Source organism: Tyto alba, unplaced genomic scaffold, assembly GCF_018691265.1.
Source record: "Tyto alba isolate M040663 unplaced genomic scaffold, T.alba_DEE_v4.0 Super-Scaffold_44, whole genome shotgun sequence".
Taxonomy (NCBI): Eukaryota; Metazoa; Chordata; class Aves; order Strigiformes; family Tytonidae; genus Tyto; species Tyto alba.
In genome coordinates this window covers 9,129,618-9,157,271 of record NW_024881320.1, presented here as the reverse complement: position 1 = coordinate 9,157,271, position 27,654 = coordinate 9,129,618, and the positions used below count along the sequence as shown (strand labels likewise).

The 27,654-nt window shown below is 39.9% G+C and overlaps 1 protein-coding gene across 1 annotated transcript in view; it reads left to right on the top strand.

The window, feature by feature from the left end:
* Positions 1 to 6,439: 6,439 nt before the first annotated feature.
* Positions 6,440 to 27,654, top strand: part of ZDHHC8 (zinc finger DHHC-type palmitoyltransferase 8) — a 121,353-nt gene continuing 100,138 nt past the window's right edge. The window contains exon 1 of the mRNA XM_033008250.2: positions 6,440 to 6,616. Coding sequence (XP_032864141.2) covers positions 6,513 to 6,616 — 104 coding nt within the window. The 5' untranslated portion in view covers positions 6,440 to 6,512. The remainder of the gene's footprint in view (positions 6,617 to 27,654) is intronic.

Here is a 27,654-nt window from a genome sequence, read left to right as displayed (position 1 = left end):
TAGTTCTTTCAGTTTTGTTACTAAATGTCTTGGTACTTGTTTAATTTAAAAATTTGAAGGATTTAACTGAAAAACTAGATTCATTTGTAATATACCTTTATCATGGAAAGACCTGTGATAGGGCTGTGCAGAGGAGGGCTGAGGTGTGCATGTATACCATCTCTTTTCTCACTTGATGCTCTGTGTAGATGTGTGGGGAGGTGTTTGGTTCAGAAAGCCTCTACAGCCTGAACAGTACTTCCCTGCCTCCGAAGGAGCACCTGCAGCCCAGATCAACTGTACCAGTTAGGAGTATGGATTTCCCAGTTTGAGAATCTTGTCAGGTCCATAAGGTGAATGCTGTGCCTTATGGCTAAAGATGAGTCATGCTGAACTCTTGACTTCCCAAAACAGAAATGCTATGCCTTATGCTGCTTCTTTTCTTAATGTGTTCCTTTGAATAACTTAATGAAAAAGTTTTATGTTACTAGAAACTTCTCTAAAGACAAGACTATCTGATTCAGAGTTCAGGAAACTCTTCTTGATACTTTATTAATACTGAATTGCAACTATATGTGTAGAAATGGAGATTGTGTGGGAGATAACATTATGAACTGCCTTATTGTTTTTTGATCTCCAGTACAGATTGCCATCAGTTTTCAGTGCTGAGTGTTTAAACAGTGGTGTGGTTATTTAAAACAAACCAAACCTCTCTCCAATTAAGTCTTTGTATCCGTCTTCATTTATGCCCTTCTCATCCCAGTAACACCTATCTGTTCTGGCTGGTCCAGCTTGTTTCTAGCAAGCTGTATTTTCTAAGGTGTCCATGGCAAGCTAGTGACTTGTCTATATGTAAACTTGTGCTCGTTTAATGAAGTGCGGTGTGTACAAAGAATTTTTTTTCATTATTTTTACTTCTGTGATGGTTTATGATTTACTTTAAAGGTCCTCCTCATATTTAGCTAGAATTACTCTTTAAAATAGAAGCAAGAGGAATTGCCAGTCTTTCACTAACCTTAACTAAATGTTTTACAATGTATCATTTTCAGAGTCAGGAGATAATGAAAACTAACTGCAACAGATCAGAATTATTTTTCTTGATGAAGAAAAGTTTGAAGTAATCAGCTGTAGAGTGGATTGTACATGTAAGTGATTTCTCAGATAATAGTTCATGTGAAAACAGGGTCCTTTCAAGTAAGCAGCTTGTGCAATTATAAGTAATTCTTGAAGTTGTAAAAGTTGACAAGCACAGGAGCAAAAAACCCCTTATATTTAATAGTTGAATTGTTATAAGTATCTACAGTTATGCATCAGGTTTATGACCACCTGTGTATTTTTCCAATATGCAAATTTAAGCATGGAATATCTTTGTCCACTTCTTTCTGATTAGACATTAACCACTTGCTTAAGGCCTGTTCATAATAGAAAGACTTGTTTGTGTGGTTTGCTATAGTCTCCTAGTGAAAATGCAACCTATGTTAGATCCACAAATAAATTACATTTGTAGAAATACTTTTTTAAAGTATGAATGGTGAAGTTAGGGTTTGTGGGGTGTAGTCTGCTATGCTTTTAACCAATATAATGACAAATGTTTTAAGTACAAACAAGGTGCTAGCACAATTCTGGATTAGATGTTACATACAGCAAACATTTTGTAGAAGTCTGACTACTGCAAGTGTTTAATGAACTTTAGTCTTAAATTTATTATCAACTTTCAAGCTGGAGAATTCTAGCTTTTTGTTGTTGTTACCAGTCTTGACTACAAATTTACTGGTTCACTGTATTGTAGGTATTAACTGTTCTATCAAGATGTGCAATTTACTTATGAGTTAACAGAGAAGCTAATGGTGTCACAAGTTCTTGCCTATTCATGTTGTGCTGGCTGTCACCATTTCAAGTAGCTAGAACTCCACAGTTTTCTAATGCTGTTTTTCCATACAAGCAATTATAGCGATGTAAACGTCAACAAAGATTGACTGGACATTAAAATGACTAAATATTTTGCCTTCTTTGGAGAGTATTTCTCAAGACTATTCTGCTAGGTATAATTAAAGTTACACTGCTTCATATAAATAGTGCTTATCAGTTTTAATATCTTAATTTGTTTGCTGGTACATGAACCACTGTTGCCTTTCTGAGTTTCAGCAGCATCATTTAGAGTGATATGCCGTCCTAGCAGAGAACTACACTTTATTAATGGTTTTAAACAGGATGGTTGGTGAATCTTCAGAACTATTCAGAGGCCTACATTATTCTAATGTAAGTAGTTCCTTGGGATGATTTGAGGAATCAGTCTGCAAACAAAGTAATCAAAGTCTCATAATAAATGCAACTTGACTTGCACCATCACTGCAGTTAGGAAACACATGTTACATGGGTTCCATTTTAAGCAAATGCTATTCCATGGAAAGTATCTATTAGACAAATCTGAAAATTATGTGGGATACTGGTTTAGGCTACTGAAAAGTCATTATTAGGCAATAATTTCTTGATATATCTAGTAAGAAATAAACTTGAACAACTAAATGAAAATTGTCATGTTAAAGTTGCAGTAGGTAACTTAAGAGGCCTGGCTTGTACCCAGAACCGTCTAGCCTTGCTTGGGCATTTTGCTAGCACCGTGCTGCACGTGATGATCCAGATGTCTTCTGTCTTGAGCACTGCGAGTTTGAGGGGAGAGGCAGCTTTTACTAAACACCTATTTCACCAGTATTACATGGGCTGGCAAATACATTTATTTCAGTAAGCAAATCCAGTAAGAAAAGTAGAATTATTTATTCTGGTAATTGTTTAATGACAGCTGCTAATACAAGCTAGGAGCTAAATTATCCAATGATCGATAAAAGATTCCAGGGATTTTCAGTGCTTCCAAGTGTGTAGAACAAAAGAACTTTCTTAACCATGTAGCTAAGACTTCCAGCTAACATTAGTGCCATGATCTGATATGAAAATTGCACAGCAGTCAAGATTTCTTGATGCTTGCTCTGCCATGATCTTCCCTTCATCTTGCCGGCTTTGACCATGGTATCCTTGCATGTGGCTCCAACACAGCTTCTGTGGTTGGTCCTTTCTCTTTTGGGGTAAAACCTCAGAGTAGAATCTTGCAAAAAGACATGCAATTGCTAGCCAGACTCTGCCAGATTATTTTTAGATTCTTCTTTGTAGCTATATTAGTTCTTTAGGTAGTCATTAAATCTTTTCCTAACTTATGCTGCCATTGCTGTTTACATCAGCACTGCCAAAACCGTGTGGCATGCTAGTAAGGTAATGTGAATCCAGAAACTACAGTCCTTGAAATGTGTTCTAGGAGATCAACTCTGAGACATGCCTATCCTGCTTTAGTCAGCTCCTTCTCACACATCCTTACTGTTTGAATGGTAAAGTCATCTCATGGCTTTTAATATACTTGCCTTTTAATAGTGAGATTCAGCATTTCTCAGCAGTGCTTTATGGCATCTTGAAAAGAAACCATTCTCAAGAACTGGAACGTTAGTGGGAAGGAAATGAGGTTAACTGTGGGAATTACTGGACACCAAATTACAGAAATGTATTGCTTTCTGATAGGTAATCTACAACGTGCAGCAGAAAAAAAAAGTCTCAAAATACAGTTCAGCATAACACTGTAGCCTTGTAACATGGAATGTCTCGCCCCTCTTTTAGAATTGCTGGTTCTGCAAGACTGCACTGTTGCACAGGAAAAGCATCTTGATCCACAGGATGACTGCAGCCCAGACTGGGCTTGCACAGTGATCTTTAAGATCAGTTGAGATTTGGAGATGTGCCTTTTGCTGCTGTGAAAGCTACAGTTCTTTGTGCCCTGATACCACATACTCGAACTGTTATCTTTAGTGTCCTTCTCTATAAAATTGTTGTATGACTGAGAAATTAAAAAAAAGAAAAAAGCACAGTTGCTTGTTGCCAAATACCTCCCATACCTCCCTTCAGAATAGGAATGGCTTGAAAAATTGGCTCTCTAAATTGGGGCTGTTACAGTGAGGCTGTGGAGAAGCATTACTGTGTCAGAATGATAAAGGGAAGTACATTCTGAAGGATGGAAGGAGCAGGAGCACTTAATCCTCCCCACTTGCAAAACTGCCTTTGACAAGCAGACTTTCTAGAGAGGTGAGAATCCTTATAGGAAAATGCAATCGTCAGTAATGAGGTCCAGAGAACAGAGTAGGAATAGTCTCTGCAAAAATAACTCCTGTATTCGTATCTAGGAATGTTACTGTCCCAGAAAGGCTTTGTCCTTAAGAAGAATTAAATTTAAGTAAATCACCAGCCTCCAAATATGTATCTTAATAAACTTGTGCTTATGTCCCTACTCCTGCTACACACTTGTCAGGATGCATCTGTTGCTCACCTAGAAAGGAAACTTGCATGTCCATGCTAAAAATGAAGGTCTGACTGTCACTTGGAAGATAACTTCCTTACTACTTTTCAAGCCCTTAGAAGTGCATTTGAGTGTCTTACTGTCCATTACCGAATGTTAACCAGACTTCATAAATGGTCTACAATGCTTTTTATGATAACATTTTCCAGTTTAAAATAAAAATATCAGTGGAAAAATATTCAGGGTTCTGTTTGCAACTGAAATTCTTCAAGAATTCGGTGTGAGTGGGGAAGAGGAAGGGGTTTGATCTGATAAAAGTGATCAAGTCTCTGCTTTTGTCATGCAAGTTGTGCTAAACTAACTCATAACCTGAGTATGTTAGGTGTGCTTCTGAAATGTATCTTCTGGCTGAGACTTTAAGACCAACCACTCAGCAATATGCATCAAACTGTGGTAAGTGACAGTGACTGAGAGATTTGCTTCCAAAATACACTTTTGATCCAATTTAAAATGCTAGTGTAGATGTACCTGAAGGCTTTCAGATTAGTGTACAGAGTTTGGTTCTGTGTAAAGTTGTTGACCATTTGGTTGGTTAAAAGCATTTTAGGAATCATTTATTTCAATAAGGTGGCATGATAAGCATCAGTAGTGAAGCATAGGAAATATTCAGTGTCCCCCAAGCATTCAAAAATAACTTAAGTAGGTATTGCCCCTCCTTTTCAGACTTCATTTTAAGTTGTATTCTGGCTTTAGTCCCTTTTGGATAAAATTTGACATTTTTAAAGTTGTTCTCAGAGAGCTAGAGAATACTTTTATTTTTTTTTGAGGGGGGCAGTTGTTAGCAAAAGCTGAGATTTCACATAACCATATGCCTTCAGGCTGGAACTTGCTGGATTTGCTTATATTAAAGCTGATGCTCACCTTTTTTTTTTTTTTTTTTTTTTTTTTTTTTGCTGCAACCTGCAAAGCTGAGGACCCTTACTTGATTTTTTGTTGACTTTCACTTGTTCTGTTCTTAATACCTCTAGGACTGTGGAGCTCATTTGGTCTTAAAATGGGAAATGTTAATGTCTTTTCAGAACAGAAGTGCAGTATATACCTTCTTGAGCAAGCTTACTTTTAAGAACACCCAACAGAAACTGGAAATGTGGCTTTTATTGTCTTATGCAGTGGTTACTTTATCTACATGTTGGCAGCTGCAAATAAGTGATTAGCTGAGGAAGAAAGCAGGAGGGCAGGAGCAAGCTGCAGCTCCTGTTCTTGATTTCTAAACTGCCAAGTGTCCTCGAACCCTTCCTCCCGTCTGGGGCTTACTTCTGACTAAGGAGAGCTTCTGGGTGGTGCCCCCTGAATGGGAACAGAGGAGCTATTCACACACTGCGCTTTAGAAAGCAGATTTGGTGAACTTTCAGATGTTACCTTAAATTACCTCATTTCTGCCTCTTGATGGTAATGGCTAGATTTAAAAAGGACAGCATATAGTGTAATTTCGGTTATGTTTGCACTCAATTATTATTCTTACAAGTAAATTTGGCAGAGTGCAGCAGTTCTCTTAATACTATGAAACTGGATTTAGTTGAAAAAAATGTAGGGCTTTTTCCCTGAGCTAACTGCACAATTTACGTCCAGCTTGACTAGACTGAATTTACTGCAGGCCCTGGTCCCGCAATACGCTTCCCCTGAGCGGACCCTCTCCTGGGCGCACAGCCCCGCCGGGTTCCGCGGGTGCTGGAGCAGCGCGCACGACCGAGGGATTTTGCAACGCGGCTCTAGAGCACTGCTGTAGTGCGAGCTGTTAGAATAGCTCTTGTGTCCCCCAGAGCGCCTTGTAGAGCTCAATAAATTGTTTGGTTTTTTTTTTTTTTTTTTCTTGTAAGAGGGAGAGACAGACCCACCCAGCCGCCAGCGCTGCTGCGGGAGGGGCCCGCTCCGGCCGCCCGAGCAGCCGCTCCGGCCCGGCCGCCCGCAGCGCCGCGGGGCTCCGCGGGGCCGCGCTGCCTGCGCGCCCCTCTCCCCGCAGCGCTACCTTAAGGGGCTGGTTGACATCAGCCGAGTGGGCCGGGCGGTGTGGGTGGGATTTCCTGTGCTGGAGGTCAGCTGCTCCCCGTCCCTCCCCGCCGTCCGGGTCCCGCTCTCCCCGCGCCGTAGGGTCCCCGCATCCTCCCGGCTCGGATTTACATAGTGATGTGTAAACTACAGGATGCCCAGCAGCACTGGAAAGAGGTTTAAACCTACTAAATACATCCCTGTCTCCACAGCAGCTGCCTTATTAGTGGGTTCGACTACTTTATTTTTTGTTTTCACGTAAGTACCGCTCTGGCGGAGGGGGGCCCGGGCTGGGGCCGCCCGGCGCGGCGGGGGGAGGCGGCTGGGCTTGACAGCTCCTCCAGGCCTTGCCCTGCTGGTCCCGCTCCCTGCCTGCCTCCTGCTATCCCTTCCCAGCTTTGGTTTGCAGAGGCTTATTATCTCTCCGTATTGTAAAATGTGCCTGACAGTCAGATCCACCATTTCACGGCACGTCAACGCTCCCGGACTCCCGCAGCTGCCGGCCGGGTGCATCAGAGATGCCAGTGAACCGCAGCCCGCCGCTCCCCCGACCGTGCGAGCAGGGCTGGTGTATGGGAGAGAAATGCCCCTAGAGCCACAGCCGTGAATCCACCCTGTGCTTCAACTGGCCAGAGTCTCTTCTGCTTCAGGAGGGAGAGCTGGCCTTTTCCCTGAATCTCTGGTGTGTTTCAGGGTTTGTCCAGCAGAGCCTTTTGAAGTGGAAGGAATCCTATTCTAAGCGTTATGGGTTCTACATATTTTTATGTAACTGTCCCTAAAAGCCAGAGGATCTAATGAGCAAATTTAGATTTGCTTGAAGGAGGAAGGAGGAAACTCCCCCTCCCCTGTTTCTTCTTTCTCTCATTCCTTTCTCCCTTAAATGCAAAACTGAGCTCTGGTGGTCGGCTTGGAGGTCTCCTGTAGTTATATTAATATGTGAGTGGTGTGGTGCTTTAGCTTTCTGGTTTTTCTCCCTTTATATAAACTTGAGTTACGTATATTGCTAACCCTTCTATGCTGGGGTAACGGCAGCTTCCCTGCAGAGGCGTTGTTGGTATTTCAAGAGAGATGCCACAAAACTGTGCTCTGAAATGAGCTTTGACTAAGCTGCTTTTTGAGAAGGTGACAAGATTACTATTGGATATTAAGATTTACTGCTTCACTTATTTTGAAACTGTTTTCCTTGTTTTGCCATTGTTTTTTTGTTTTTTTTTTTTTTTTTTAAGTGAGCTCAGTGAAGCTGTTAGAAGCAGAAGGGCTATATAACAGTTGGAATATATGTCTATGTCTTTATCCTTTTTGGTTTGGCTGTGATACGATTCTCGATGTTTCAAAATGCTTGTTACTGGTATAGTAATCTTAATGTGGGATTTCAGAATAGAATGCAAATGTTGTTTCGTCTAACAGTTTTCTAAATCGGAACAGGTTTTGACACTGAGTTATGCTCTTGACTGAATGTGACTTGATTTCTTGTTGCCTGTTTTTAATGCATTTAATATGAAGTACTGGTAAATCCTTTCAGGATATTATAGTGTTGCAAGAACTGGTACAAGCCCTAGGAACTGGTACAGGTATAAGCCTATCATTCATCATTTGGGCATCTAATTATAGTTCGGCGCTTGTGGGCAAACACAAGACAGAAGTTGGCTTCTATGATGAACTTGGCTGACACTGGTGTTGTGAATGTTTTTTTTAAATTGTTTCATAGTAAAAAAAAAAAAAAGGGGTCTTAATGCTGGCTTTTTTTTCTTCCTGCATCTTGAGAAATGGATGTATGCTAAGGTTGTTCTGGAAGCTGTATGTTTGTTTTCACATGATACTTCCAGTGTAGAGCTACAGATTGTTTAGTGATCTAAGACTTTCCTGGTAACACAGTTGTTGTTGAAACATCCTTTGGTAGCAGGACATCAACAGAGATGTTTGTTTTAGAATTTGTTACTGTACAGAAGAAGCAACTGTCTTTTTAGTCTATTACCAAATCTCAAACTTAACTCTGCTCCCTCTGTTATCAGTGAATAATTACATGCAAAATGAAGTATTTTTAGGATCTCTCCATATTGTAACTTGGCCTGCGCATCTTGAAGTGTTAGTAAATTTTTTGAGGACTGTCCCAAACATACGTTCTCTGCTGCTGCCAAATCCTATGTGTAATAAAAGTAACACATAATTGAGCAACTGTTGTCAGGCAGTATCTGAAGTCCTGTCCATTCAAAAATACTCAGATAAATTTGTATGGAATTGCTGTTGCTTTTTATCCTGAGCAGTTTTAGTAAAATCTATCTTTGTCTTGGAATCAAAGCAAGTAGTATGCATGAGATTAGTGTCATTTGTATGGTGGTTGTTTTTTTCCCATTTCCTGAGCATCTCCATTTTTTATCTTTTTCCACAGGCAGTGCTTTGTGTCCTGGAGATTTTTTTTTTTGTTGTGAATGTTATTAAAGGTTGAGGTAGACCTGAATTTTCAGGGGTGTTGATTTGCACAGCTCTTCTGATGTTAAGTAGATTTCTGATATGCAGCAGTTTAGGCACTGGCCTAAAATTGTTTTAAGCTATGTTGGTGATACAATCCATGCTTGCTTGTCATAGAACTTTATCAGATGAAGATTTACATGTGTGTTTATTAATTCCTTATTTGTGTCATTAAGCTCTAAGGCTACTGTATCTAATAATGAACTAATCTGTGCATAAATACATGAAGCTGATGATGGATAGGACTTAGATATCAAATTCTGGGTGCAGATCAGTTTAGTGGAATATCAGAGACTTGAGCAGCTTCAGTGTGGTGGAACTGAATAATGGGGGTTAATATATGTGGAAAAATTGAATAATTACTTTTTTTAAACGACTTACTGAATAGAAAAAAAATAATCCTTTTAGGGCACTGCAAACATTTCTGAGTAACATGTGTGAAAAACAGAGGCTTTGACTTGGCATTCTCCCAAGATGTGTTTGTGGGCCCAAACCACATGTTATGAGTGTCGTCTACTAGATGAAAAGCTCTTTGAACTTGAAGGCCAGGGTTAGCTTTTTAGCAGTGTAGTCTTTATTTTTAACTTTTGTCCAAACACCTTTGCTAAACGGCACCACGTAAAATGTTTGAAATACACAGTATCTGCTATTAGTTCACGGTGGTGTTGATCAGTGGTACTCTTATACTTTAATTTGGGAAAATTCCATTATAGATTCTCCTTTATTCTTTTTCCTCAGCTATTTAGGATTCTCTGTATAGCTGTTGTATTCCTTCTGGTTTTATGAGGGGGAACTAAACTATTTAACTCTCAAGATTATTGCCTGGAAAGGCAACTAAATATTGCATAATATTTGTATTATCACAGACATTTAGCTCTCTATGTGTGTTTCTTTAATAATAAATACAAGCATATGAGTAGGTGGTCTAATTTGTCACAGTAGGAGAGTAAACAAGCATTAACTCTTAGGATTATGAAGGAACGTATCAATAATGTTATATATAATGACTAGGTTAATTTACTTATATGAACAAATCAAATGACATAATGAAGGAAGAACCAATTCTTCCTAACGTTGCGAGAATACAGAGTGATTCAGTTGCAGCAGACTTGAACTTTATTTCTACCAAAATCTTCCCCACCCCAACCCCCCCGCCATATTTCTCATAAGGCTTTTTGTTAGAGACAACAATTTCATCTGTTTCAGTGAAGTCTGGGGTCTTATGCCTTGGACTACTGACTGCTGTGATGTAAACCTTCATGTGTTTGTTCAAAGAACCTGAGTTTTGAGAACTTCCAACCTTATTTTAGGTTGTGTAACTTCAGTATTAGTCAAGAATGCAGCTTAATTGTCAGTAAAGCATAATGTCACCCAATGAACTGTTATGGTTGGACTTGATCTTGAAGGCCTTTTCCAACCTAAATGATTCTATGATTATTCTGGAGCTAATAGTTCTCTTCACCTGTTTAAATTGTGCTACTTACTGTAGTCTTTAGCGCTGAGAACCTCTAAGTTAGTTTAGTAGTTGCAGTGCCCGTATCTATAGATTACACAGCACGTGAAAAGCATAAGGCTTTAGGGAAAAACTGTGGCTCATTTTAGTATGGAGAAAGCAAGCTCTTTGTTCACTGAATACTGTAGACTAGAAACTTCTGGTAAAACACCCATTTTCAGATTGTGTTTTCCGTATCATGCAGTCACTTGAGTATATTTGAGGTATGGCAGAAACACATAATTCATAACAAAGATCCAGGTGCCGCTACTTCTTTGATAAAATGGTAGTAACTCTGCTGTGTATTATTCCCTTAAATGGGATAATAAAATGGGTAATTTTCTGGGTGAATTGAAAGCACAAGTCAGGTGAAAATTCATTCAGTCAATACTGAAAATGAGACTTCAACTTTGTTCTAAGAAGTCATAATGGGAGGTAATCATAGGTATATGCTACAGACATATGCAATTGCCACTTCAATGCAGCCTGTGACACAAGGGAATTTAATATCAGTAACCTTCAGGAAACAACTGAGGAGTGATAAATCTGTGTAGAAGAGCAACTGAAGTTGAAATCACAGTAGGGATGGAAAGAAACTAGAGAAATAGCCTCTACCCTTGCCATTCAGATGGTAGAAGGAGGAAGAATGGCTGGTAAACTATACTGAATAGCAGGGCTGGTGGATTTACATTAGCAAGAAGGAAAGCTCAGCTTCATTCATGAATGCTTAAAAAAAATTTTTTTGGTATTCCCCCCACATTTGTATATCATGTACATTTGTATATCATGTTACCGTATTTCATGAACTAGAAAGACTCATCAATTCTGCAATGGTTTAAACATACAGGTTAGCCGTATATGAGTTCAGATACACTTATATTATGATAAATGTGCTTCTTAAACCATAAGCATTTCTTCTACCACCACACACATCCACACTCACACCACCCCCTGCAATTATCTGATTTTGCACTAGAATAGCCCGAAAATACATATGTAATAGCATTTTAAAGTTCAAAACTATAGTGAGCATTCTGGATGGTTGTTAATGAAAACATAATTACATGTGTACTGAAAATTCTTTAATTATCTATTAGATCTCATCCTCCCATGACTTGTATATGTTCATAGATCAAAAAAGGGGAAAGCATCATCTGCTTTTTGACTTGGGTTTATTTAGTCACTCGGAAAGGTCAAGCTAATAGAAGATCATCTTTGCTTTAGTGAATTTGAGTTGTATCCAAAGATGTTTTTCTTACCTAAAGTATTTTAAGGGCTTCAGTGAACTCCAGTTCCAGATGTTCAGATGTTTACTTCTGCCAGTTCAGTGTTCTGATTTCAGTTAGAACAAATGATAAAATGTGGTTTAAAATGTATATTACAGATGTTATGGAGCTTCATCTGTAACACAGGTGCATTTTATACCAACCTAGAGGAAACAGAACTGGATGCTGATAAAGATAAAAGATACACAAAAAAGAAACTAAACAATCTGAGCTACAGTTTTATCTTTCATCTCTGTATGCCCTGGACAGTATGAATTGTGCCTTGGAGCATGGTCTTACATCCCTGTTATGGTTTGGCCTCTGCATAAAATCTTGCTGAAAGCTGCCTGTGGATTGGGGTGTAACTCTGGTGGCAGTTGCTTGTGACATATGAGGCCAGAAGTTGAAGGTTTACTGTGGTGGGTATGAAAGCACATGGAAACATTGCCACTCTGCTTATCCACTTCTCGTACTAACTAAACGGTCATACCAGATATTCCTGTAATTCTGAAACTTTTGCAACACAAAGTTTATTCTCCTTGTCTGTTTCTAGCCATGCTAGGGGTTCATTTGATATTGGTAATGCTAACTGTGAAAAAGAACAAATTCATCCTTCTTGAACTTTCCTTCCAAACCATCCTTCACTACTTGGGGTATTAACATATTTCTGATTTTAAAAAAATTTTTCCTCTTACCACATGCCAAAATCAAGAAATTGCTGGAACTGGTAGGGAGCAGCTTCACAAAGTATACATTCACTGACAGCCACGCAGATAATACTACACAGAGGAAAAAAGGTGTGCAAAAAAGTGTGCATTAGTTTAATCAGGTGAATTTCAAAACTGACTTCTCAAACAAACACTGATTTCAAGTAGTGCAGTTTAGCCCCCTGAGGTATCTTGACATTTTCCATCTTAAATGCATTTTTAATGGCAGGTTTTCCATGTCCACTCTACTTGTGATCCAGAAAAGGTAAGGCTTGCTGGGTTGACCTGAGTCATCTCAGTTGTCATGTCTGTCAGCTTCTGAAAAATATTTATTCTTGTTATGACAAAGAAATGTCCTTTTAAACTGTGGCAATTTCATCTTGGTATATAATTTTTGTAAAGAGAATCTAGACGAACTTGTCATGCAAGATAAAAAGACAGGCAATCTCAACAGGAAAATCCATTTAACTGAAGTGTGAAAAGTCTTTTTTTTTTTTTTTTTTTTACACGCTGGAAAAGAACTCAGTTCTACTGCTTTTAAGTAGTTGATTCTATGTTTGCTTCCAGGGGGATCAGCAAAGTTGGCAATACAGGACACTTCTGAAAGCTATTAAAATTAATTCCTTTAGAAAAAAACTCAGTGTTTATTATCAATGGGAATATTTTTTCTTCCTGTAGTTTGGGAAAGGGAAAAGGAGAAACATCTTTGTTGATGGTAGTAAATAGACAGACATCTTTAGCTGTGGGATGCACAGCTATATGCATGCAGCCATCACAGTAGCATTTCAGTGCTCACTGAAGATCTAGTTTAAAGGCAGAAGAGCTAATGCAATGGAAGTTATTCCTGTACATGGGCCATTCACAGCTGTAGTTGGTGTGTGATTTATGCCAATAGCAACCTCCTTTCTATTCTTCCTAATGAGCAGGAGATTAAGGATGTATGGAAATAGGAATGAGAGAGTGCCTCAATTAATCAGGGTGGGCCTTTCAGCCTTTGAACATGAATATACAAGCAATTTTTCTATTTTTGTTTAAAGTCCTTTTCAAGATGCTAATTTAAATACTGGCTGTGCCATGTTTGTCCAAGTATGTGTATCCTTTTTATAAACAGAAGCAATCTCTACAAAATTGTTCAAACGACGTGGGAACTCGGTTTGTTAGTAATGTAAACTAAGGGATGCTACTGTGCAAAACACAAATAGAACTTCAGTTGAGACAGATACATGTGGTGACCTTGGAGGTCTGATTTTTGAGGTTCATTACCTGGGACAGCTGTTAATTATACACTTAATATTTTTGTGTAAACAACTTACTCTGTTACTAGGTGCTTCTTAGCTGAAATCAGCTGTAGGACTCTGTGGTGTGGGGATCTATGTGGGGCCTGTGAAAGATGACCTGGGACAGGTTTTCTGTTCTTAGTATATAAGCTACAAGGAAACTTTGCAAGGCCTACAAAGGGAAACTGTGAGTTTTGTTTAGCTTGCGTTGGAGGATGTCTGGAATACTGTAATAAGGTGGTATAAGCCAATTTAGAAAATGAAATAGATGCATACTGAAGTGGGGAGAAATATCTTAAAAGTTGAATCAGTGCTACACTTGTGTAACCAGTGCAAAAGTGGTACATTGATTTACTGTCCTTTGATTTGAGCCAGTAGATAGAAGTCTTTCTCACTAATCCAAGAGAAATGTTCAATTTGGCTGCACTGTTACAGAGCTACTATTAGCTGATCATTTGTCAGTGGAAGCTACTATTGAAATTGAAAGGAGGAGGCATGGGGGTTGAAACAGTAATGCTGCAGTCCTTAACAGAAATTCTGTATTATTCTTTTGCAAGGAATACCATAGATTGGAAAACTGTAGTCTGCCTAGATCTTATTTTACTGTAGGAGAGGTGGTTTTGGGGATCCTTGCTTGGTGATTGCGATAATTAATTCGAATGAGTACACCACAGCATAGCGTACAGTACATAAATCTTCAGCCAGTAATCTGTATCTAAAAAGAGGATTTAATTAGTCCCTGTTTGTTCTTCTGTCCGAAGTGCCTAAAATTCTGAGTTCTAAACCTATTATGCAGACATTAGTGGATACTTGACTCTGTTTTTTTCAGGATGGCTATTATGGAATAAACTGTACAGTAACCCATACTTAGATATTGCAGTGGTTACCATGGTTTTCTGTTTGTGAAAGTGTAAACGCAGAATTTGTGGACTTCAAACGTGAAATCCTTATGAAATATCTGCACTCGACTGCTGTGTGTTGCGATCATCCAGTAACAAAGGACAGTGGCACCAGGTACAGAAAAACAACCTCTTGAATTTTAGATCTAAACACCAAAGAAGCTGTTTCCAGTGTACATATGCACCATTTTGTTATGTACTTTAATATTGTGTGAAGTCACATAGTTAGGAAATGCTGTCCTTTGTGCAAGAGGACAGCAAGCTCTGTGGAGCAAGGCAGGCAATATGAAGATGGGAATACATAAAATACAGATTGTTGTCAAGCCACATATAAAATGATGTCATTATTTTTTGATGAAGGGAGGCGTTCATAGAGGCTGACTACTCACTAATTCCCATGGAAATAAGTTTTGTATGTGCCACTTTGAAATGACTGCTCTCCAGAAAACCCCTATACACACTCAGACTAAACTAATCATGGAATATTCTTAAATTAACAAACTACTTTTTAAGTTGGAGCCTAACAAAGCAAACTTGAAACTGCTTAAATATATATGGGCTTTCATAAATAAAGTCAGACAATGCCTTACTCTCCCAGGATTCTTAAAACTAAATTGGCATTTACATTAGCTCTCTTTCATGTCTTCAGGGAAATAATCCAATATAATATCTGTATTAACACAATTTAAGTACAGTGCTGGGAATAAGGAAAGCTTGGACATTTCTATAAACAAGCATCATTTTAATTTAAACTTGGGTCAATCACTGAAATGCTTCAAAATGGAAAGGTTCAGCTTAAAACTTTTCTGCCTACTCTGATCCCAGTCGGCTGGGAGAGGCAGGTATTTTCTTACAGAAAAACACTTCCTCTCCCCCTTTTCAGCCAGTTCAGTTTTCAAAAGTTATTTGGGATTATTTTCATTGTGTATAACCTCCCTTTCAGTTTTTTCTCATGAGTGAGATCTCATTTTGCATGTTTAGCTTTCTCTGAAGATTAATGTTTGCCCTAGCAATAAGACTCTCCAGATGTGTTATGATCTAATAACGCTGAGCACCAGTGGTTAACCCTCGTGTGCTGTCAGCAGCTTGCTGAACCACCTCCCAGCATTTGATTACGTCTTTTTTTGGCTGCAAGCAGCAGGAGCCATTAGTTGTGTAGGTGGGCACGCTCTCCCTCCATGGGGTTTGTCTGGCATTGGACTTGGGAGCCATTGCCCAGACTTCCCCCTGATACCACACTGTTAATTTGGCTTCTCCTCCAACATCCCAAGGCACAAGAGTGGAACAGGGACTTGGGGATGTCGGTATGATCATCTTCATGTTGTCAAACCTGTGACTGACCAGTAACTCTAGGTTACAACAATAAAAGCATCAACAGGCAGTAGAATTTTTTTTTTTTTTTCAAATGACCAAGTTTTGATAATTCTGCAGGAAAAGGTATGTAAAATGGCTGCTTTCTCATACATAGTATGAGTCAAACAGGAGATATGAAACCACTGAATCTGATGAGGAAACTTCTAATTCATGTACAGAACCTGTAGTATCTGCAGCAGCAAAGGGGATTAATATTTGCCACGTAAATTTCAAAGTGCAAAGACAATGCAAGATTAAAATAGCAGGATTTATTGGGTGTGGCCATTTGTTTTAAAATTGTGGAACAAAACTTCTAGTCCATGTCCAGATGTAGAACTGTATCAGAAAATATACTGCGAGGACCATCTCAGCTCCTCTCAGCAGAGCTCTGCTGAGAATGTACACTCATCTAATGGAATATATCCATTTTGAAAGTTAAATTTTTAAATAAAGCCTGCCTGTATGAGCAATGCTCTCAAGTATCTGGAGGATAGTGGAGGAGGACAGGCAGAGACAGTTCTGTTTATAATAATAAAAGGATTGGTTCCTTGAAATGACATGGTTCTAGTCGTGCCATCTTTGTGTATTTTCAGAAAATAGCATTTGACAGATAGATTACAATGATAATAAGATATAAGGCCTTACATGTGGACATTGAATTTGGTCCTGCTGATGATAATAAACAGTGTTTTCAACTGATTAAGAAACATCTGCTTTCCTTCTCTAATGTTTGATCTGAAGAAGACTAGGTAGAACACAGCACAGTGATCTTTTGTTTCATATTTGGGCCCTTTCTGTTAGGAAGCTTTGAGCATAGTCATAAACCTTCATGGGACCCTTTCTGACTTATGTAGTACTATGTGTGATTCCCATTTGGGAGTTGTCCAGGAGACACCGTTAATTAGTCAGAGAGCAAGGCTGTAAAATACACAGACCTGGGAAAATGCTCAGGTGTGTATATATATGTATATGTATGTAAAAATGATTTTGTTGTAGGACTATTATTAGGGCTCAGGTCTTAATCCTGCAAAAAGCTTTCTGTACTCTTTCTGGCAAGTTGCTTAATCCCTCTGCATTAAGTGCAACATTTTGTTTGTCGTGGTTTCTTATACGGGTAGTTAGTTGGGGCAAAACTGTGCCACTCCATGTTGAAGTGTCTGTCCCTTCTGGTCTCCATCACTGTAACTGAAGAATTAGGTTGTTGGTGCTACCATCCTTGTTCCTTGAAGAGGGAAACAGAGAGGCACAGTAAAACTGCAGTATTGGTGTTTAGGAAGTTTTGCATGTATGTGACAACACCAAGCTAATGCCCTGTGAGCCCAAGACTCAACAGAGATCCTTCTTTCAGAGAGGGCTTCTGAAGATACGGTTTATTCTAGAGGTTCTTTTCTATCTAATGTCAGTTTGGGCCTTCCTCAAGTGCAAGGGGAATGTCATGCAGCAAGACTATTTAACACTTAAATCTGCATGCCTGTATGAATATGGAGATACATGTACTAAAGCTTTCTTGTCTGTCTTTAAAAGTTTAATGGTAACACTGTAGTCTTTAAACTTTCATTTGTATGCCATTCTACAATGGCTAATTACTTTTGCCAAACAGTTTTTCTTGCATTCTATTACAAAGGCTAGTGGGATAGAGCTAAACATGGTATTTGTGGTTCGAGAACTGAAAAATTAATGATTCCTTATCTGGCCTGCTATGTTTGATTTATAATTCATACCTGATGAAATAGAAATGCACTTCTGAGCCAGCTATCGTCTCTCCATTTACTATCTAGGTGGGTGTTTTAATTCTTCTATGGGTGAATATTGAGAATTTGTGAGTTTTGGGCCCTAGAGTGCTCCTGAGGAAGGTGGTTGCCAGACCCACACTTTCTTCACCTACCGTTTCCTTCAGACTCTTTATCCTTTGTAGTATCTCACCCCAGGATTTGCGTTGGCCCCAAACTGCATAGCTGCTGTAGCAGACCACTGCCATGACTTTTTAGCATAACCTGAGTGTGTGGTTTAACCTTTCAGAGGTACTTGACGGCAGAAGAAAATGGAGTAGTACAGGGTTTTTAAAGTGGCATAAGCAACTTCTTACAGCCACTCTCCATCTCAAGGACTAAGCACTAACCCCTTTACACAATATATCCCTTGCTTCCTATGTAACTTCTGAGTGGTCTTAACAGTCACTCTGGGTCTTCCTGGGCTGTCTGGCTCTTATGCTGGGTTTTTGGTTTGTTGGTTTTGGTTTGGTTTTGGTTTTTTGTTTTTTTTTTTTTTTTTTTGCTGTTCTCTGTCTCTCTTGACAGGTGACCTACAGACCAGTCTGTTCAGGTGGATAAGGCTTTTTGCCCAATACACACACATAGGGTGATCAACTGCCTGTTTATTTTCTTCTGAACTGCCAGAGTACAGAGAAGAGATTCAGGGTTATGAGGTGCAATTAAAAATCTAATCCCATCTGTTGAGCTGGGGTGACATTTATAGGTTGATGCAACAATTTGTCTGTATGGAGACTGTAGTGCTCTCAGTGAGTCACTGTATTGTGATTTATACACACTTGGTATCCTCTCCAAAGAGGCTGACCAACATTTCTACCTTCATTTCCACTGACATGTTCTGTATTAGTTTGTGAATTTACTTGATCCGGAAAGGTAAGCAGAGTTGGCTTTGGTCAACCAGTGAAGAGAAGTCTAACAATTTGCCAGTTACGTTGCCCTCTTCTGCAACACAAGAGAACCCTGTTTAATGCAGTGATGTATTTGATCCTGCTTTTTTTTTTTTTGTCTTGACTATGCTCTATACTTTTGTTTGCATCTTTCAGAGTGGTGTTAATTATTTTTGTTGCTTCAACTGCTTTGGAAATGAGGAAATGCTATTTTGAGTGTAATGTCCACTTGGCACTGAACAAGTGTTTTTTCTTGCCAGTTTTCTTCTTGGTTCCCCTAGAAAGACTTTTCTGTTGGGCTGCTTCTGCCATTGTGTATGTTGTGATATGTCTCCAAAACAGCATACTATGTATGCATGATGGGTGGATGCCTGCATGTCTGATGAGGGATTGATACCCCTGGGCATGCAAGTCCTGCCAACTCTTCAGTTAGAAAACTTAAGGTTTTAATATACATTCTGTCTTTTAGTTCCAGTTTGGCCTCTTCTTTGGTGCAAGGAATGATGTACAGTGTTGTGGGTTGTTTTGTTTGTTTTGTTTTGTTTTTTTTTTTTTTAATAAAAAAGTTTATACTTATATTGAGATAGTTAATTAAACAGTCTGCCTCTAATTCAGACTTCTCCCCTAAGTTCCCTTCTCAATCCCTCTTACCATGCCTGCTTAAATAACTTGATGAAGCTGTATAAGAATTACACAGATGGGATGGAGCCCATCTAAAGCTAGAACTTGATTCTGATCTCCTGACATGCCAATTAAAGTTTCACTGCAAAGTGATTATTCCTAGACATTCAAGTGAGTGCATGCTTGTTTTAAATCCCTTGGCGAGCTATTGGTCCTCCTGGCTGATGGTATTACTTCAGCTGCCTCTCTATCATCCTGCATGTCCTGGTCCATATCCTCCTGAAAGAGGACTGCCTGCTGCCCAGGGACAAGATCCTGTTTCATAACGTAGAAGTGATAAGCTTTTCAACAGAAAAAAGAATATTTCTTCAACTTCCTCTTGGAAATGACTGAATCATTTTGGTTAAAGCCTTAAAGTGGGACAAATACTTTGATTGAAGGGGAGAGCTAGCAGGAAGACTGCAGTCTGACAATTAATGTGGCAAAGTGATTTAGGATGGAAAATATCCTGCAACATTGCTATATACCTGTGCACTTTCAGTGGCATCAACAGATCTCTGAACACACTTGATAAAATTTTCCAGTGGCTGCTAGTCTTTAGATGCTTCTCTTTACTCCTTAGTTTTCAAGTTGGACTGTCTAATTTTTAAGAAATACTGAGTATACCTCTGAAAGTCAGTCCTCTTAAATCTACTTTTTCTATAGGGTGATGGTATTAAAAAGGTCTTGTTTACTCTTTGATTTGTTGAGTTCAGAGAACAGTGATTCAAACTACATTTCTTTTAGAAGACACTTCAGACAAGTTACCAGTCTGCCCTCATTTAACTGATATGGTTCAGGATGGAAAGACAGAAGAGCATAAGATACTGCTATTTGGAATTAATCATGCAATAGTCAGAGATTTCTTTCATTTTCCCCCCCATCTTAATGTTTAGAATAAGGAACTGTATTTAAGGAAGAAATTGCAGTATGGTAAGGGATGTTCTGATTTTCCATGGCAGTAACACAGAAGGGATTTTGTTTTCTCCAAGAATATAAAAACACTTGACTATCACTTCCCTGACTTTACCTATGATATTTTGAAGGCTGTTAGAGGGAAGGTACATCAAAGGAGACCTTGACTAACTCTCTGCTGATTTTCACTCTGTGCTGTAGTTGCCTTGTTGTGTGTGCAGATCCAGAAGGCAGAAACCTGTCAAAAGTCAATAGATCTACACTGAATTTCCAAATTATTAGTAGTATTCTACATGCAGATTAGCTTTCTTTTTGTGCTTACTTAACTATATCTTGGAAATAGCCTTCTAAAAATATAATTAGTAAATGTGCACTAGGCATACTTAAAATGCAGTCACATATTTGAAATCTAAAATTCTTTTTTTCAAACTGAATAAAGCAAACAAAATCAGAATCCCTAAGGGGAAATTGCTGCACGTTCAGGTCTCTTGTCACAGCCTATTTGATTTATAAATATAAAAAAATGTTAAAACTATTTGTGTTCTAGAGCTACAGCTAGTCCAGTGTTCTTTGTCATTCTCCCACAGTGTGACAAAAATCCAAAACCCATGTTTCCATGTGGATACTACGAGGTTTTATGTGCATCTGGAAATAAACTGCGCATCTCCATTTTTGAATGATCCTTAAAGGAAGATGCAGGCACAATGAAACAGACTTGTTTAGTGACAGTTCAGCATCGCTTCACTTGCCATGTATGATCACCCTATCAAGAACTGCATCCTGCTGTGATGACAGTTTGCTGGAAACTCTCCACAGATTCATTGGAAGTTGGCGGAGCCCCAGCTCCACAAATTAGTGGTCAGAAGAGACTGTAGGGCACAAGTCTATCCAATTTGTAGTGTTGATTTGATTCTTTTTTTAATTAACACTTGAAGAAGCGTGTCAGCAGAATGCCAAAAAGACAAGAAATGATAAGCCTAAACATTTTATTGCAGCATATGATGCAGATTCATATTATCATGGGAACATGGCACTGAAATAGGTCAATATTTTTTTTCTGTTACTTTTGTTCATTTTATGGTGGTCAACAATTTTAAATACTCTAATTAGTCTTCAAAACAAATTCAGGCGTTTTGCCCTTTTTTCTTTTTGCTTCCCTCCTCAAATCCTTATACTTTACCTGAATTCCCTTCAGGTGCAGCATTTTAATGAATTTAAGGCCAACATGTTGAATTTTTTTCCCCCTTTCTAAAAACTCTTTCTGCAAAACCTCTTTCTATGTGCTATCTTTAGCTTAAAGAGGTGATTTGCAACAATAACGAAGTACAATAGTCCATAGTCCTTTGTAGGTCCTGCAAATACAGTCATGATTAACAAAATATGGCTGTTTGTTTTTTGGTGAAATCGTCTTATTTTGTTTTTTTTGTTTTTAAGCATCGTATTTAAAAAAAAAAAATACTGCTGCTTCCTCAGTGCTTTGTGTGAGACCTGTCACTACTCCATCCATTCCTTCAGTGTTGCGTTGCAAGGGTAGTGAATGACAGGACCAAAGCTTGAAAGGTCAGAGCTTGTGATGACAGCATTTTTAACTGCACCCATGCTTATGTTTCATGTTGTAATGTTTCCTATAGAGTTGCCAGCTTATGGCCTCAAATTTTGTAAATATTCTGTGCAGATAGATTGTGTCATGTGCTGGAGCCATCAATACAAAGCTGTCTCTCTGTGTTAGGTCCTCATACCATTTATAGCTCTGCAGAGAGCAGGTTGGGCAAATTCCCTTTCAAGACTCTCCCTTTTTCCTAACCCTACAGGGTTGACCTTGGTCACTACCTGACTCCCACCCAGCCACTCTTGCACTCCTCACCCTCAACAGGACGGGGGAGAAAATAAGATGAAAAACCTTGTGGGTTGAGATAGACAGGGAGATCACTTACCAATTACTGTCACAGACGAAACAGGTTCAACTTGGGGAAAATTAATTTAGTTTATTGCCAATTAACATAGATTTGCATAGTGAGAAATAAAGACAAAAACTAAACACCTTCCCCCATACCCCTGTTTTTGCAAGCTCAGTTTCATTTATTCCCAACTATTCTACTCCCTGCCACCCGCAGCAGCACAGAGGGGATAGGGAATGGAGGGTGGTTGTCAGGCTGTGACAGTCCCTCTCTGTTGCTGCTTCTTCCTCTCACTTTTGCTTCAGTGTGGGCTCTCCATGGGCTGCAGTTCCTGTCAGGAGACCTGTTCCACACGGGCTCCTCTCCACTGGCTGCAGTTCCTTCAGGAAATACCCACCTGCTGCAGCGTGGGTTCCTCCACAGCCTCCACTGTGGAGCTCTGCTCCAGCATAGCCCCCTCCAACAGGCTATGAGGCAGTCTCTCCCCCCCGGTGTTCACAGGGCTGTTTCTCACACTTTTTTACTTGTTAGGTGCAGCCTTTTGCCATTTCTTATGTGTGCTTTCCCAGAGGTGCCACCAGCCTCGATGAGGGGCTGGGCTGTTGGAGCTGGCTGGAACCGGCTGTGTCCGGTTTGGGGCAGCCCCGCCCTCTCCTCACAGAGTCAGTCCCACTGCCAGTACCTTGGCATGGAAACCCAAAGCCCTCAAAAATTAAAATTTCTACGTAGATGTTCCAGCGATTCTACGTTTATGTGAATCTTTACACACAGGCGAACGAGACAGTGACACAGCAATGATAGTGACAACAGCAAAAAAAGCCCTTTTGACCTTCATCATCCCCAGCTGCACAACCAAGGTCAGTCAAACAAGTTGGGAGGAATATGCATTTTGTTATTTTTTTTTCTGCATATGAACTACTTTGGTTTTAGTAGCGCTTAACAAACACTCTTCAGGAAAATTATCTAATGTGAGAGTACAGTGATGGCTCACTCTGATTTATGAAATTCCTCAGAATTTCCATTGTGATTCTGTGAGTCATGTTAATGGGGTTTCTTCATATGTGACTCAAACATATCATCCATTTGCATGGTTTCCTTAATAGTGTCTCTGTCAGTTTGGGGGTTGCCAGAGTCCAAGGTAGGAGTTTCATTCAGGTGCAAAACACAAACGTATCAGTTCTTGCACATCTACAAGCTGCTGCTGAAGACAAGCTTGCTGATGGAAGGGTTGCTGCTGCACTGGCTGTAAACTGCTCCCCCCATAAGGGCTGGCTACAGGTATTACTACTAAACCTGACAAGTCAACTACCTTAATTCTGACTGGCTGTTTAAAAGCCTTGTCACTTGCTAACCTCGTAGAAAACTCAATGTTTGCTTTTGGTTTTAATGCCTGTTGAATGCTGGTTTTTGGTTACAGGGCTGAGATTTTTAGTGCAAACTTTTCACAGAATATCTGCCTCTCCTCTGGAGACAATAAAAGGTTTAAAGATGTGGAGACTGCATATACTATCATCAATATAGTAGATGGACCAAATATGAAACATTCACCCCAGGTTTCTAGGGATATGTTTGGATAACTTTGGCAGCTGTACCCTATTACTGGAGAGGAGATTACACAGGAGTAGACAAGCAGGAATAATGATCTTCTATCAATGTCAGTAGAAATGACTAGGTCAAAAGCTCTGTGAAAAAATGGAGTTTCCAGAGCAGAAATACTAAAGCTTCAGCCTAGTTCAGTTTTTTCTTTTCCTACCCTGAAGCACTCCATCATACTTGCCTTTGCTCATTGTGGTGGGCTGACCCTGGCTGGATGCCAGGTGCCCTCCAAAGCCACTCTATCACTTCTTTCCTCAACTGGACAAGGGAGAGAAAATACAACGAAAGGCTTATGGGTTGAGATAAGGACAGGGAGATCACTTACCAATTACCGTCACAGGCACAACAGACTCGACTTTGGGAAATGAGTTTAATTTATTATCAATCAGAGTAAGATAATGAGAAATATAACCAAGTCTTAAAACACCTTCCCCCCACCCCTCCTTTCTTCCCAGGCTTAACTTTATTCCCAATTTTCTCTATTTCCCCTCCCTGCAGGGAGGGAATGGGGGTTGCAGTCAGTTAATCACCTGCTGTTTCTACTGCTCCTTCCTCCTCAGGGAGAGGACTCCTCACAGTCTTCCCCTGCTCCAGCGTGGGGTTCCTTCCATGAGAGACAGTCCTCCACAAACTTCTCCAACATAAGTCCTTCCCACAGGTTACAGTTCATCATGAACTGCTCCAGCGTGGGTCCCTCCCATGGGCTGCAGTCCTTCAGGAACAGAGTGTTCCGGTGTGGGTTCCACGTGAGGTCACAGGTCCTGCCAGCAAACCTGCTCCAGCATGGGCTCCTCTCCATGGGTCTACAGGCCCTGCCAGGAGCCTGTTCCTGCATGGGCTCTCTGTGGGGTCCCAGCCTCCTTCAAGCATCCACCCACTTCAGCATGGGGTCTTCCCTGGACTGCAGGTGGATATCTGTTCCACTGTTAACCTCCATGGGCTGTAGGGCACAGCCTGCCTCACCGTGGTCTTCGCCATGGACTGCAGGGAAATCTCTGCTCCAGCATCTGGAGCACCTCTCTCTCTTTCTTCACTGAACTTGGTGGCTGCAGTGTTGTTTCCTTCACATATTCTTACTCCTCTCTCCAGCTGCAATTGCTGCTGTGCAGCTTTTTTTGTGCCCTTCTTAAACATGTTATCATAGAGGTGCTACCACTGTCGCTGATGGGCTCAGCCTTGGCCAGCAGCAGGTCTGTCTTAGAGTCAGCTGGCATTGGATCTGCTGGACATAGGGGAAGCTTTTAGCAACTTCTCAAAGAAGCCACTCCTGTAGTTCCCCCACTACCAAAACCTTGCCATGCAAACCCCATACACTCATACTACACTTATCAAGAGATGACGCTGTTAGGCACTAAACTCTGTAGGTGTGAGTGTATGTTTCGCACTGCCAGAATGGAGGTGGCACATGTCCATCTTTTAGTACTTGCCCTGGTCTGCTAGCTTTTTATTTTTCCCTAATCTAGAGATAATGCCAAACAGTAATATTTTAACTGTTTCTCCTTTGGCTAATCTCAATAATGTAGGTGTAAATGATTTCTGTGTTCCTTGTACAGATGTACAAGCATGTCTTCTTGGCACTGTTTTTGCCTGATGCCAAGAGATCTGGTGGGATTCCCCAGAGCCATCTGATCTGAACATCCTGGGCAGGGTTAGGTATCATTAAGAGAAATCTGGCTGTAAAAGCTATCATATGCATGTAAGCACAGGCTGAATGTTCAGTGTGAACAGCTGATCCTTGCTTGTGATGAGCTCACTGTGGTATGAAGACCAAGCATTGGACAGAGAAAGTAGTTGCCAGGCTTGTTCTGAACATCTGTTTAGTGATAACTATTCAGCTGTTTTTCAGTGTCAAAGGTATGTAGAAATAAGTATATATTACCTATTGCTCCTAAGCCCTGCAGGGTTTGCCTTCACTCACTAGTACATTTCTAAGCCTGACTAGTGCATATGGCCAGATTCACCTGTGTGCATAAACACCTGCTGAAATATACCTGCTTCTTCACAAACACTTAGGAAACTAGAGGCAGTTTGTTACAGCAATTTGGATTTTTTGGAACACTTTTACTGTTTTTAGCCTGGCTTCCTAAAGAAATGAGACTTCATTATGTTTGTTCGTTGTTCATTCTTTCCATTATGAACTTCTAAATCCATTACTCATTTCTATCAAGTTCTGTGAGGGCACTGAAACCTTTAAGATGATAAAAGAAATACGGTGCCTGAGTATGAGAAAGAAACCCTTGTTGAGGGAATAGCTTTCACATAAACTCAACAGTTCCATCTGGACAGATCTCCAAGTTTGCTGTCTTCACTGGAAAACTGTTCAGCCAGATCTCAGGTATGATTTCCCTTGTTTGCTTGCTAGGGGAACATGAATTTGAAATTGGAAGAAGAGTTTCTTCAGGATTATAAGACAATTTTCAGAAAGAGAACGTAGAGGAGACTTTTATATATATGTACGAAGAGGCAGTATACAAAGGGAAAAGTCATAAAGTGTGAGCAGCGATTGCTAGGGTGGGGTTAATGTTGCACAAGGACACAGGATGCATATCCAAGGGAGGCATTTGTTCATTTGCGCATGAAATCTGTTGTTTCATCTTAATATAGAGGAGTTCTCAGATCATCTCCTTGTATAATTAAAAAAACCACATTGGGTATATACCCAATTGACTGTCCTTCCGGGGCGCCTTTAAAAATACAGGAGAACTGCTTTTAATGCCTCTGTTTATTTTGGTACAGTGTCCAGACTGCTGGAAATATGTTTATAGCACAGTCTAATGAGCTGAGGCTCCTCTCTAAGATTCCAGTGCCTCATGGCTGGATAGAAGAAGCTGATGCTCTCTAAATATGTATTTATGTCAGACTCTGGTTTGCACTAACAGTTAATGCCATGAGAAACTGCCTATTTAATGCCACCTAAGCAAAGCTTGAACAGCAATTGTTCCTCAGCATATGATACATTGTAATCCTAGTTACTGCAGCATTCATTTACTTCTGCAGTAGATTTATCAACACCTGGGTCTGTGTTATGAATATCACTAATTATATTAAGTCATCTGTATTTAAGTTTGATGACTTCATGGGAAACCATGGGAAATTTGCTGTCTACCTGTAAAGGACTAATTCCAGGTCCACTTTGAAATCTGGTTAATGTTTTAAATGGAAGAAACTCAAGTATATGAAAATACTGTTATTTACATTGGACTGGAGGTATAACTCTGCTGTGAATGCCTGGAGCAAATTTAAGTGAGGTATAAGCTGCTCTTTAGCATGCTGACAGGCTTCCTACCCACTTTAATGCAGTGGTTTTAATCTCTTATTCTTCACACTTCTCCTTTTCCAAAAGGATGTGCATTTTGCCTGATGCACAATGACTCCCTTAACCAGAAGACAGTTTTGGAAACTGCATTTTTTGATAGAAATACCTTCTACAGCAGGGAGAAAGATATTGAAGCCTAAAATAAAATAGAAGTTTGTTTTGAAACACAAACATTATGCTAAACATTGAACAGATAATCTTGATAGTGCAAACCTGGAGTTGTTTGGGTCAAACTTGCTGCTTGAAGTCTGAGTCAGTTCACAAATGGTTTAAAAAGCCAGTTTGCCACATGTGCTCTCCTCGTTCATGTGAATATCCCATTCCCCAGTTACTCATGGCTCACAAGGGGTTGGTACTCACGCCTCCTTTTCTCTCCAGGCTCAGACCATTGGGCTTGTCAGCTCTTTCTCCCTGAAATCGGGTTATACTCTTCCCTTGCTTTCCCAAATCTAAAAACCCACTGCAAAAGTTTTATTGCAACTGATAGTTTGCCGTTGGTGGGGCTAGCATAGATACAGAGAATTTTACTTCAGTGCACGTTGGAAGGAACCGAATGGCAATGTTTTCCAGTGTGCCTCTGAAAAGTGCCTATCTTATGTTCACTTTTAAATCTCACCTAGTCAAAAAGCTAATATTAGTAATGAACTCTAAAGGCTGTCTGGAGAAGAGAGTTGATTTGGGGTATAGAATAACTTTTCTGTCACTGTTTAGGCCAGCCCTGCCTAATATGAGTGGTAGTTAAATCCTCCTGAATTTCAGCAGAATGTAGGCATTTTAAATGATTTACAGGTTT